At 48.9% G+C, this 13,815-nt stretch overlaps 1 protein-coding gene across 20 annotated transcripts in view; it reads left to right on the top strand.

Annotated features, from left to right (window-relative positions):
* LOC139550147 (receptor-type tyrosine-protein phosphatase F) overlaps positions 1-13,815 on the top strand; it is a 498,277-nt gene that overhangs the window by 471,363 nt on the left and 13,099 nt on the right. For all 20 annotated transcript variants that reach the window (XM_071360808.1, XM_071360817.1, XM_071360813.1 and 17 more), the window contains 5 exons: positions 2,512-2,635; positions 5,168-5,343; positions 10,401-10,520; positions 11,047-11,201; positions 12,165-12,450. In XM_071360808.1, coding sequence (XP_071216909.1) covers positions 2,512-2,635; positions 5,168-5,343; positions 10,401-10,520; positions 11,047-11,201; positions 12,165-12,450 — 861 coding nt within the window. The remainder of the gene's footprint in view (positions 1-2,511; positions 2,636-5,167; positions 5,344-10,400; positions 10,521-11,046; positions 11,202-12,164; positions 12,451-13,815) is intronic.

The raw sequence follows: 13,815 nt of genomic DNA, 5'->3' as shown, positions 1-13,815 counted from the left end.
GTAGAGGATGTATAGTCCTAGACCTGTGTTGTATAGGATGTATAGTTCTAGACCTGTGTTGTTGTAGAGGATGTATAGTCCTAGACCTGTGTTGTTGTAAAGGATGTATAGTCCTAGACCTGTGTTGTTGTATAGGATGTATAGTCCTAGACCTGTGTTGTTGTAGAGGATGTATAGTCCTAGACCTGTGTTGTTGTAGAGGATGTATAGTCCTAGACCTGTGTTGTATAGGATGTATAGTTCTAGACCTGTGTTGTTGTAGAGGATGTATAGTCCTAGACCTGTGTTGTTGTAGAGGATGTATAGTCCTAGACCTGTGTTGTTGTAGAGGATGTATAGTCCTAGACCTGTGTTGTTGTAGAGGATGTATAGTCCTAGACCTGTGTTGTTGTAGAGGATGTATAGTCCTAGACCTGTGTTGTTGTAGAGGATGTATAGTCCTAGACCTGTGTTGTTGTAGAGGATGTATAGTCCTATACCTGTGTTGTTGTAGAGGATGTATAGTCCTATACCTGTGTTGTTGTAGAGGTTGTATAGTCCTAGACCTGTGTTGTTGTATAGGATGTATAGTCCTAGACCTGTGTTGTATAGGATATATAGTTCTAGACTGATTCTTTATTTATAGAAAGACCCATATCCTGATTCTTTATTTATAGAAAGAACCATATCCTGATTCTTTATTTATAGAAAGACCCGTATCCTGATTCTTTATTTATAGAAAGACCCATATCCTGATTCTTTATTTATAGAAAGACCCATATCCTGATTCTTTATTTATAGAAAGACCCGTATCCTGATTCTTTATTTATAGAAAGACCCATATCCTGATTCTTTATTTATAGAAAGACCCATATCCTGATTCTTTATTTATAGAAAGACCCGTATCCTGATTATTATTTATAGAAAGACCCGTATCCTGATTCTTTATTTATAGAAAGACCCGTATCCTGATTATTATTTATAGAAAGAATTCATTCCTGATTCTGTCAGAAACACTTCTATGGTGTCCAACTCTCCAGGAATCAGAGTGTACCTTCTACTATTCCCAGAATAGTATTTTTAATTCCTGAATTTAAATGGTGTTTTATTGAACCTTTATTTAACAAGGCAAGTCAAATAAGACAAATTCTTATTTACAATGACGGCCTACCCCGGCCTAACCCGGACGACGCTGGGCCAATTGCGCGCCGCCCTATGGGACTCCCAATCACGGCCGGTTGTGATACAGCCTGGATGAACTATCTAAATTAGAATCTCAATTAGAATCTCAATTAGAATCTCAATTAGAATCTAAATTAGAATCTAAATTAGAATCTCCTGTTCGGTCTGATTGACATGACATGAAATATGTGTCACTTTTTTTCTTTTTTTTTACACTAATATTTTGCAACCACATCCTAGAAAAAGACCCTCCTTCAATTTGATTTGTGAGTAACAGATTAGACCTCATGGTAATGTCTCTGGGCCACTTAAACAGAAGTGGCCTTAATGGTAATTCAACTATGGGAAGGTAATAGACAGGTCTTTATAGTAAGACAAATTGACTGATGCAGTAGGTTACAAAGAGCAGTGTGTTAGTGCTAACCCGAGGTCGGAGGGAAGGTGAACAGCCGGGTGATTGATGGACATGGTGCCGGTGTGAGCCTGTTGGATCAATGCACAACAACGAGCGACTGTGTGACATTATCGAGCGGCGGGGCGGGGGGGGGGGAGAGGCTGTCGCTGTATCACCCAGACATCAATAGGGGGTGGGAGGAGAGCAACAGAGGGTGGGGGGAAAGGGTAGATGGAGAGAGATAGAGACAGAGAAAGAGGTGCGACAGCAAGAGAGAAAGAGAAGGTTAAAGAAGTTTTCTTTATTAATTAATGTATTTTTACTCACTGTGAAGTCAGCAGCGGTAGTAATTCAATATGGCCGCCCCAGGGGAGTGGCTGAGGAGCCTGTAGCTTGACTGCCTGTAAGCCTTTATTTATGTTGGAATACACACACTTGTTAATGACTGGTGATGTACAACCTACCCTCTGTTATAGCCTGAGGACTTAATGTCTCTGTCCATCTCTCTTTCTCTGTCCATCTCTCTCTTTCTGTTCATCTCCATCTCTCTCTCTGTCCATCTCTCTCTTTCTCTCTGTCCATCTCTCTCTCTCTGTCCATCTCTCTCTTTCTCTCTGTCCATCTCTCTCTCTCTGTCCATCTCTCTCTTTCTCTCTGTCCATCTCTCTCTCTCTGTCCATCTCTCTCTTTCTCTCTGTCCATCTCTCTTTCTCTGTCCATCTCCATCTCTCTTTCTCTCTGTCCATCTCTTTCTCTCTGTCCATCTCTTTCTCTCTGTCCATCTCCATCTCTCTTTCTCTCTGTCCATCTCTTTCTCTCTGTCCATCTCCATCTCTCTTTCTCTCTCTGTCCATCTCATCTCTCTTTCTGTCCATCTCGATCTCTCTCCCTGTCATCTCAATCTCTCTTTCTTTACGCTCTCTTCCTCCCTCCCTCTTTCCCTTCCTCTCCATCAGTCCATAGATCCTGCCCAGCAGTTCACCTGGGAGAATTCCAACATGGAGGTGAACAAACCAAAGAACCGTTATGCTAATGTCATCTCATATGACCACTCCAGAGTCGTCCTGACGTCTGTCGATGGTGAGTAGCTCCTCAGCTTCGTTTATAACTTCTCAATACACTTTTCAGACACCATTGACTCACTGTCAGACTCCGACAGCTGTATAACATGTCATCATTCATTCACCCCTGTAGTAAAAGGTACGTACTGTATATCGTCAGTGTTTGAAGCTTGGTGATTTGAGACCTGGCTCCAACAGCCACTCAGTCACCTCAACTTCTCTGGAGATACGGTATCTCTATTATTCTGTATCTCATGCCCTCTCCCCTCCCTCCATACCCTCTCCCCATGGTCTCTCCCCTCCCTCCCTACCCTCCCTCCCTCCCTACCATCTCCCCTCCCTCCATACCCTATCCCCTCCCTCCATACCCTCTCCCCATACCCTCTCCCCTCCCTCCATACCCTCTCCCCATACCCTCTCCCCATGCCCTCTCCCCATGCCCTCTCCCCTTCCTCCATGCCCTCTCCCCATGCCCTCTCCCCTTCCTCCATGCCCTCTCCCCTCTCACCATGCCCTCTCCCCTCTTTCCATGCCCTCTCTCCATACCCTCTCCCCATGCCCTCTCCCCATGCCCTCTCCCCTCCCTCCATACCCTCTCCCCATGCCCTCTCCCCTTTTTCCATGCCCTCTTTCCATGCCCTCTCCCCATGCCCTCTCCCCTTCCCCCATACCCTCTCCCCTCCCTCCATACCCTCTCCCCATACCCTCTCCCCATGCCCTCTCCCCATGCCCTCTCCCCTCCCTCCATACCCTCTCCCCATGCCCTCTCCCCTTCCTCCATGCCCTCTCCCCTCTCTCCATACCCTCTCCCCTCCCTCCATACCCTCTCCCCATATCCTCTCCCCATCACCTCTCCCCATGCCCTCTCCCCTTCCTCCATGCCCTCTTTCCATGCCCTCTCCCCTCTCCCCATGCCCTCTCCCCTTCCCCCATACCCTCTCCCCTCCCTCCATACCCTCTCCCCTCCCTCCATACCCTCTCCCCATATCCTCTCCCCATCACCTCTCCCCATGCCCTCTCCCCTTCCTCCATACCCTCTCCCCATACCCTCTCCCCTCCCTCCATACCCTCTCCCCTCTCCCCATGCCCTCTCCCCTTCCTCCATGCCCTCTCCCCTCTCCCCATGCCCTCTCCCCTTCCCCCATACCCTCTCCCCTCCCTCCATACCCTCTCCCCATACCCTCTCCCCTCCCTCCATACCCTCTCCCCTCCCTCCATATCCTCTCCCCATGCCCTCTCCCCATGCCCTCTCCCCTTCCTCCATACCCTCTCCCCATGCCCTCTCCCCTTCCTCCATACCCTCTCCCCATACCCTCTCCCCTCCCTCCATACCCTCTCCCCATACCCTCTCCCCTCCCTCCATACCCTCTCCCCTCTCCCCATGCCCTCTCCCCTTCCTCCATGCCCTCTCCCCATGCCCTCTCCCCTTCCCCCATACCCTCTCCCCTCCCTCCATACCCTCTCCCCATACCCTCTCCCCTCCCTCCATACCCTCTCCCCTCCCTCCATATCCTCTCCCCATGCCCTCTCCCCATGCCCTCTCCCCTTCCTCCATACCCTCTCCCCATGCCCTCTCCCCTCCCTCCATACCCTCTCCCCATACCCTCTCCCCTCCCTCCATACCCTCTCCCCTCTCCCCATGCCCTCTCCCCTTCCTCCATGCCCTCTCCCCTCTTTCCATGCCCTCTCCCCTCCCTCCATGCCCTCTCCCCTCCCTCCATGCCCTCTCCCCTTCCTCCATGCCCTCTCCCCTTCCTCCATGCCCTCTCCCCTCTTTCCATGCCCTCTCCCCTCTTTCCATGCCCTCTCCCCTCTCCCCATGCCCTCTCCCCTTCCTCCATACTCTCTCCCCATACCCTCTCCCCTCCCTCCATACCCTCTCCCCATGCCCTCTCCCCTTCCTCCATGCCCTCTCCCCTCTTTCCATGCCCTCTCCCCTCTTTCCATGCCCTCTCCCCTCTTTCCATGCCCTCTCCCCTCTTTCCATGCCCTCTCCCCTCCCTCCATGCCCTCTCCCCTTCCTCCATGCCCTCTCCCCTTCCTCCATGCCCTCTCCCCTCTTTCCATGCCCTCTCCCCTCTTTCCATGCCCTCTCCCCTCTCCCCATGCCCTCTCCCCTTCCTCCATACTCTCTCCCCATACCCTCTCCCCTCCCTCCATACCCTCTCCCCATGCCCTCTCCCCTTCCTCCATGCCCTCTCCCCTCTTTCCATGCCCTCTCACCTCTTTCCATGCCCTCTCCCCTCCCTCCATGCCCTCTCCCCTCTCCCCATGCCCTCTCCCCTTCCTCCATGCCCTCTCCCCTTCCTCCATGCCCTCTCCCCTCCCTCCATGCCCTCTCCCCTCTCCCCATGCCCTCTCCCCTCCCTCCATGCCCTCTCCCCTCCCTCCATGTCCTCTCCCAATGTCCTCTCCCAATGCCCTCTCCCCTCCCTCCATGCCCTCTCCCCTCCCTCCATGCCCTCTCCCTTCCCTCCATGTCCTCTCCCAATGTCCTCTCCCAATGCCCTCTCCCCATACCCATCCCGTCCCTCCATGCCCTCTCCCTCAGCTGTTCCTGGTAGTGACTACATCAACGCCAACTACATAGACGGCTACAGGAAACAGAATGCCTACATCGCTACGCAGGGCCCGCTTCCCGAGACCCTCAGCGACTTCTGGAGGCTGGTGTGGGAGCAGAGGACCAACACTATCGTCATGATGACACGACTGGAGGAGAAGTCACGCGTGAGTACAATGACTCTGACCACGTGTACTGTACATGCCGCAGGTCTCACTGGTACAACCATCACTTTCAGGAGACGTCCCTCTTGCTGTACTTCTGTAACCAGATAGCTGTCTTGTTATTGTTGTTGTCCGTTGTTTGTCTTACTTTGAAGATCTGATCTATGAGTCACTTCTCAGGCCTTTGGACCCCTGTCAGTCCTAACAGCCCCCCCCCCCCCTGCTCCCACCGCTGTCAGTCCTAACAGCCCCCCCCCCCCCTGCTCCCACCGCTGTCAGTCCTAACAGCCCCCCCCCCCTGCTCCCACCGCTGTCAGTCCTAACAGCCCCCCCCCCTGCTCCCACTGCTGTCAGTCCTAACAGCCCCCCCCCTCCCTGCTCCCACCGCTGTCAGTCCTAACAGCCCCCCCCCCCCCCGCTCCCACCGCTGTCAGTCCTAACAGCCCCCCCCCTGCTCCCACCGCTGTCAGTCCTAACAGCCCCCCCCCCCCCTGCTCCCACCGCTGTCAGTCCTAACAGCCCCCCCCCCTGCTCCCACCGCTGTCAGTCCTAACAGCCCCCCCCCCTGCTCCCACCGCTGTCAGTCCTAACAGCCCCCCCCATACTGCCATGCTTTACATAATGATGACAGAGCAGGGACTTCCTGACTCCTTGGACTTCCTGACTCCTTGGACTTCCTATATAATACCCTGACCTTGACCTGGCCCAGATCACATGACAGTCCTGTAGTCAACAAAGTCCCGTCTGCTCTTCTTGGACCAGAGTTCTAAGGCCATCTGATTATATTTATTGTTACCATGAGTCAGCTATGACAGAGATACCCTACCCCCTGTCTCAGACACAGTCCTGACATCCACCCTGCTGGCCTGAGTCAGCTATGACAGAGATACCCTACCCCCTGTCTCAGACACAGTCCTGACATCCACCCTGCTGGCCTGAGTCAGCTATGACAGAGATACCCTACCCCCTGTCTCAAACACAGTCCTGACATCCACTCTGCTGGCCTGCATCAGCTATGACAGAGATACCCTACCCCCTGTCTCAGACACAGTCCTGACATCCACCCTGCTGGCCTGAGTCAGCTATGACAGAGATACCCTACCCCCTGTCTCAGACACAGTCCTGACATCCACCCTGCTGGCCTGAGTCAGCTATGACAGAGATACCCTACCCCCTGTCTCAAACACAGTCCTGACATCCACTCTGCTGGCCTGCATCAGCTATGACAGAGATACCCTACCCCCTGTCTCAGACACAGTCCTGACATCCACCCTGCTGGCCTGAGTCAGCTATGACAGAGATACCCTACCCCCTGTCTCAAACACAGTCCTGACATCCACTCTGCTGGCCTGCATCAGCTATGACAGAGATACCCTACCCCCTGTCTCAGACACAGTCCTGACATCCACCCTGCTGGCCTGCGTCAGCTATGACAGAGATACCCTACCCCCTGTCTCAAACACAGTCCTGATATCCACCCTGCTGGCCTGCATCAGCTATGACAGAGATACCCTACCCCCTGTCTCAAACACAGTCCTGATATCCACCCTGCTGGCCTGCATCAGCTATGACAGAGATACCCTACCCCCTGTCTCAGACACAGTCCTGACATCCACCCTGCTGGCCTGCATCAGCTATGACAGAGATACCCTACCCCCTGTCTCAGACACAGTCCTGACATCCACCCTGCTGGCCTGCATCAGCTATGACAGAGATACCCTACCCCCTGTCTCAGACACAGTCCTGACATCCACCCTGCTGGCCTGCGTCAGCTATGACAGAGATACCCTACCCCCTGTCTCAGACACAGTCCTGACATCCACCCTGCTGGCCTGCATCAGCTATGATGCCGTAGAAAGAACATTACTCCTGTTCTGTGCCTGTGCAGGGGAGAGATGGAGAGATGCTTCCAGACAGAGACAGATAATGAGGCTGTAGAGGTGAATGTCAGGTAGAAGATATGAGAGACAGAGATAATAGAGGACATGTAAAACAGACAGAGACAGATAATGAGGCTGTAGAGGTGAAGGTCAGGTAGAAGATAGGAGAGACAGAGATAATAGAGGACATGTAAAACAGACAGAGATAATAGAGGACATGTAAAACAGAGACAGATAATGAGGCTGTAGAGGTGAAGGTCAGGTAGAAGATAGGAGAGACAGAGATAATAGAGGACATGTAAAACAGAGACAGATAATGAGGCTGTAGAGGTGAATGTCAGGTAGAAGATAGGAGAGACAGAGATAATAGAGGACAGAGGACATGTAAAACAGACAGAGACAGATAATGAGGCTGTAGAGGTGAAGGTCAGGTAGAAGATAGGAGAGACAGAGATAATAGAGGACATGTAAAACAGACAGAGACAGATAATGAGGCTGTAGAGGTGAATGTCAGGTAGAAGATAGGAGAGACAGAGATAATAGAGGACATGTAAAACAGACAGAGATAATAGAGGACATGTAAAACAGAGACAGATAATGAGGCTGTAGAGGTGAAGGTCAGGTAGAAGATAGGAGAGACAGAGATAATAGAGGACATGTAAAACAGAGAGAGATAATAGAGGACATGTAAAACAGACAGATAGAACAGCAGCCGTGTGACTCAGAGTCTGACAGAGGAGGTTTCAGTCACTCAAACACTAGGGGGGTGTGGTGACGTGTGTCTCTGACGGGGCCTGTTTGTGGCAGTGTGGGAACAGAGATGGAGACTAGAGGTGTCAGGCTTGTTGTTTACATCCTCTGAACTGAGAAACACAATGGTCTCTGTCTGGACTGAGAGACACAATGGTCTCTGTCTGGACTGAGAGACACAATGGTCTCTGTCTGGACTGAGAGACACAATGGTCTCTGTCTGGACTGAGAGACACAATGGTCTCTGTCTGGACTGAGAAACACAATGGTCTCTGTCTGGACTGAGAGACACAATGGTCTCTGTCTGGACTGAGAGACACAATGGTCTCTGTTTAGACTGAGAGACACAATGGTCTCTGTCTGAACTGAGAGACAGGGAAATTTCCGTTTACAGGAGAGAGTATTTATAGGAGAAAAGGTATGCCTCTTTTATCTGGTACTGCATCCAAATGTCAGCTCTCCTGTTGTCTACACAGTTTCTATCTGGTTAAGATAGCAGTACTGTTGCTACCTCCTTCCTCCTCCCTTCCTCTCTCTCCCTCCCTCCCTCCCTCCTTCCCTTTCCGTCCCTCTTCATGTATCCCAAATCGATGAGAGAGCGTATCCTAGTAGCCTTTAACAAGTTCGGCATTTTCAACAGGCTTTCCGTTGACTTTGACCTTCTGTTTGGTGACAACAACATGCTCTGCCTTTGCCCGTCCCGAATGGCACCCTGTTGTAGTGCACTACCTAAAGCAGGTTACTAGTTGGGGCGCGGCCCCCACTGTCTGTCTGTTCTCGCTGTGCTCTGAAGAAGATTGGATCTGAATGGCACATTGAAGATAATGTGGACTGTTTCAGACTGTCAGTGGACCTGATGTGGTTGTTTCTGGTCTTCTAAATCTGTTTTTTCTTGGTGTATAAAGCAGACTTGGGGTTTAACTAGTATTTATAAAAACGTGTTGTTTGGATCCTGAATTGATAACAGGGGAGTTATTCACGAGTTATTCACGATTACCCAGATTCCCTGGGTAATCTGTTAACAGTTCCATTTTAAATATCAATGTGTATCCACTGTCCCCACAACGCAGCCAGGCAATCTTTTTAGATTCCGTCTCTCACAGTTGAAGTGTACCTCTACAATTACAGACCTCTACATGCTTTGTAAGTAGGAAAACCTGCTAAATCGGCACTGTATCAAATACTTGTTCTCCCCACTGTATATATATAAATAAATAATGACATGATTTCATAAAAAAGTAAATTTGTTTTGTTTCATCCCTTCACCAGACATTATGGACAATAGCCAGGTGTTATTTCTGAGATTCTGAAGTTGCTATCCAAACGGACTGGTAATCCATTCTACTGGCATGGTTGCTATCCAAACGGACTGGTAATCCATTCTACTGGCATGGTTGCTATCCAACCGGCCGTGATTGGGAGTCCCATAGGGCGGCGCGCAATTGGCCCAGCGTCATCTGGGTTTGGCCGGTGTAGGCCGTCATTGTAAATTAGAATTTGTTCTTAACTGACTTACCTAGTTAAATAAAGGTTAACATTTTAAAATATATATATTTTTAAGTTGAATCTGCAAAAGACTCCAGTGTTGGCTAGGAGCTAGGAGCTAGGAGCTAGGAGCTAGCAACAGGGTGACCGTTATCTGTTTACGCCAACTTGCCCGGCGTCATGGAACCAACGTCATGGAACCAACGTCAAACACTTCCTATCTGGCACTCCATTATTGGAAAGGAAAATAAACACTGTTGTAACCCAGGTGTGGATAGATGTTGTGTCAGGTCTAGTCTGTGTGTATCTGTCATGTTATATAGTTGTGGTCCCAAGCATTCAGCCAACATCCGGCTTGGTAGAGGTGAAGGTTTGTCCCACAGACTGATGTGTCCAGGTGGTCACTCCTGCTGTCTCCCTCTAGGCTGCCGTGACTGGATGAATTAGAGACATAATGTTGGACGCCTCCCAGACAGCACCTTGTCGTAGTAGTGCACTATATAGGGAATAGGGTGCCATTTTGGAACACGTTACATTATGTCATAACCCAGAACAGCATTCTGGGTAGTGGGTAGCAGACATTTTCCACAAATGGTCTCCGACGCGAACATAAACGACGGATGCTGATGATCCAACCAGCTATTAGCTCGTTGATAATAACACAGCTTGTCTGTTTGGAACGTTCAGCCTGTTCCATTGAGGGATAGTGGAGCCACGAGGATTTGGAGAGATATTGGGCAATATTGTCTGTTACTGCGATGCCTTATACCCTGTCTCACCAGCGTACCTCATTGTTGTGCATTGGACCAGGAGTTTTCCCTGGTCAACATGACCTGACTAGGAAAGACTCCGGAACCCCAGTGTATGATATTTAGAGAAGCATGAGGTGTTCCAGACCAGGTGAAACTCTGGACCCGACTGATTGTGTTCTTCCTTCTCTACCAGGTGAAGTGTGACCAGTACTGGCCTGTCAGAGGGACAGAGACCTATGGTATGATACAGGTCAGCATGTTGGATACTGTGGAGCTGGCTACCTACAGCGTACGCACCTTCGCCCTCTACAAGGTAAGGGTCTGTCTCTGTCTTTCTCATTCTCTCTCTCTCTCTCTCTCTGTCTGCCTGTCTCTCTCTCTCACTCAATCTCTGTCTCTCTCTCTCTCGCTCTGTCTCTCGCTCTCTCTGTCTGTCTCTCTCAATCCCTGTTTCTCTCTCTCGATCTCTGTTTCTCCCTCTCTCTCTCGATCTCTGTTTCTCCCTCTCTAGCTCTCTCTCGCTCGCTCTGTCTCTTTTTCTCTCTCCCTCTCCCCATCCCTAGCGTATGGAATCACCTGTCTGTTTCATTCTCTCTTTCATTCATTCTTCTTCATTCCATTGCATCCCTCCATCACAACTTATCATTCTACTAACTCACCTCTCAGACCAGCGGGATGGTTGGTTGGTTTCACTTTCATGTCTAACCCCTCTGCTATCCATCTGGAAAATGCTTCATTAACACACACACACACACACTCACACGCACACACACACACACAATGAACACCATAAACAATATTGTTCCCTTCGTTGACTTTCTCCGGGTTTTCTCCTACAGAATGGTTCCAGTGAGAAGCGTGAGATTCGTCAGTTCCAGTTCATGGCCTGGCCGGACCATGGGGTACCAGAGTACCCCACCCCCATCCTGGCCTTCCTACGACGGGTCAAAGCCTGCAACCCGCCTGACGCAGGACCCATGGTGGTACACTGCAGGTAAACTATACTGTTTTTGCGACTGCACTTGAAGAAACTTTAAAAGTTCTTGAAAAGTTTCCGTATTGACTGACCTTCATGTCTTAAAGTAATGATGGACTGTCGTTTCTCTTTGCTTATTTCAGCTGTTCTTGACATAATATGGACTTTGGTCTTTTACCACCCTTACGTTGTCAAAACACAAGTGATTGGCTAAAACGCATTAGGAAGGAAAGAAATTCCACAAATTAACTTTTAACAAGGCACACCTGTTCATTGAAATGCATTCCAGGTGACTACCTAATGAAGCTGGTTGAGAGAATGCCAAGTGTGTGCAAAACTGTCATTAAGGCTAAGGGTGGTTATTTGAAGAATCTCAAATATAAAACATGATTCCATATGTGTTATTTCATAGTTTTGATGTCTTCACTATTATTCTACATTGTAGAAAATAGTAAAAAATAAAGAAAAACCCTTGAATGAGTAGGTGTGTCCAAAGCATTGCATTTGGCCTTACTGCTACCGATACAAACACAATGAATAACAGATTCACTACATGGAACAACAGGTAGTCCCCAAAACAAATCTACATCAAGTTTGTTCTGAAATGCCTGTCCTATATCTGAGATATATTTTTGGGACATGTATTTATCGAAGATCAATAAAATACTGCAGTAAAACCAGCCAGAAAAAAAGTTGATGAGGTACATGTTTGAAAAGTCTCCTAGATATTACTGTATAACCTTGACGTTGCCCCTCTACGATTAATAAAGTTGTATTGAATTCAATTGAGGGTAGAACAGGCTGCCTGATCGTGTAATGTTAACCTCTCTCCTCCCTCCTCCCTCAGTGTGGGTGTGGGTAGAACAGGCTGCCTGATCGTGTAATGTTAACCTCTCTCCTCCCTCCTCCCTCAGTGTGGGTGTGGGTAGAACAGACTGCCTGATCGTGTAATGTTAACCTCTCTCCTCCCTCCTCCCTCAGTGCGGGCGTGGGTAGAACCGGCTGCCTGATCGTGATCGAGGCCATGCTGGAGCGTATGAAGCACGAGAAGTCAGTGGATGTCTACGGTCATGTGACGTGTATGAGAGCTCAGCGGAACTACATGGTGCAGACCGAGGACCAGTATGTCTTCATCCACGAGGCCCTGCTAGAGGCAGCCACCTGTGGCCTCACTGAGGTCCCCGCACGTAACCTGTACGCACACATCCAGAAACTCACCCAGCCGCCCACGGGGGAGACCGTCACCGCCATGGAGCTGGAGTTCAAGGTAATATTATTAATAATAATATGTGGAATCTTCATCGTCGTCATCGTCGTAATGAAAATGACCTTCTGGACCTTTTAGACACGTAGATCAGAAATTGGATTGGATAGGTGTATTCCATTGTTACCCAATACGTTCCTAGTTGAGGATTCTTCCCAGCCTATCAGATGTTGAGGTGGAGCCACTACTCCTCCTGTGATTGGACAGTGACAGCGGAGCTGTTTCAGATCTGTTACCTTTTTTAAATTGTTTTTATTTTTGGAAATTGTTCCGCAGGTCTACAAAAGGGCCAGCCAGTTGCCCAGGTTCTACAGTAGTTTTACGTTTATTGTCCCAGAAAATGACCATATAAAACAACGTTGAACATTTACATCCACATGGCTCACAATGACATACAGTTCAAGTCATAGGACTGACAGCCATCAATACTAATATAATGATGTAGTCCATCAAGTCATAGAGCTGACAGCCATCAATACTACTACAATGATGTAGTCCATCAAGTCATAGGACTGACAGCCATCAATACTACTATAATGATGTAGTCCATCAAGTCATAGAGCTGACAGCCATCAATACTACTACAATGATGTAGTCCATCAAGTCATAGAGCTGACAGCCATCAATACTACTACAATGATGTAGTCCATCAAGTCATAGGGCTGACAGCCATCAATACTACTACAATGATGTAGTCCATCAAGTCATAGGGCTGACAGCCATCAATACTACTACAATGATGTAGTCCATCAAGTCATAGGGCTGACAGCCATCAATACTACTACAATGATGTAGTCCATCAAGTCATAGGGCTGACAGCCATCAATACTACTATAATGATGTAGTCCATCAAGTCATAGGGCTGACAGCCATCAATACTACTATAATGATGTAGTCCATCAAGTCATAGGGCTGACAGCCATCAATACTACTACAATGATGTAGTCCATCAAGTCATAGGACTGACAGCCATCAATACTACTATAATGATGTAGTCCATCAAGTCATAGGACTGACAGCCATCAATACTACTACAATGATGTAGTCCATCAAGTCATAGGGCTGACAGCCATCAATACTACTACAATGATGTAGTCCATCAAGTCATAGGACTGACAGCCATCAATACTACTACAATGATGTAGTCCATCAAGTCATAGAGCTGACAGCCATCAATACTACTACAATGATGTAGTCCATCAAGTCATGGGGCTGACAGCCATCAATACTACCACAATGATGTAGTCCATCAAGTCATAGGGCTGACAGCCATCAATACTACTACAATGATGTAGTCCATCAAGTCATAGGACTGACAGCCATCAATACTACTACAATGATGTAGTCCATCAAGTCATAGAGCTGACA

Source organism: Salvelinus alpinus, chromosome 23, assembly GCF_045679555.1.
Source record: "Salvelinus alpinus chromosome 23, SLU_Salpinus.1, whole genome shotgun sequence".
NCBI classification, from domain to species: Eukaryota; Metazoa; Chordata; class Actinopteri; order Salmoniformes; family Salmonidae; genus Salvelinus; species Salvelinus alpinus.
Note: the sequence above shows the minus strand (reverse complement) of the source record. Positions and strands in the feature narration are given on the sequence as shown.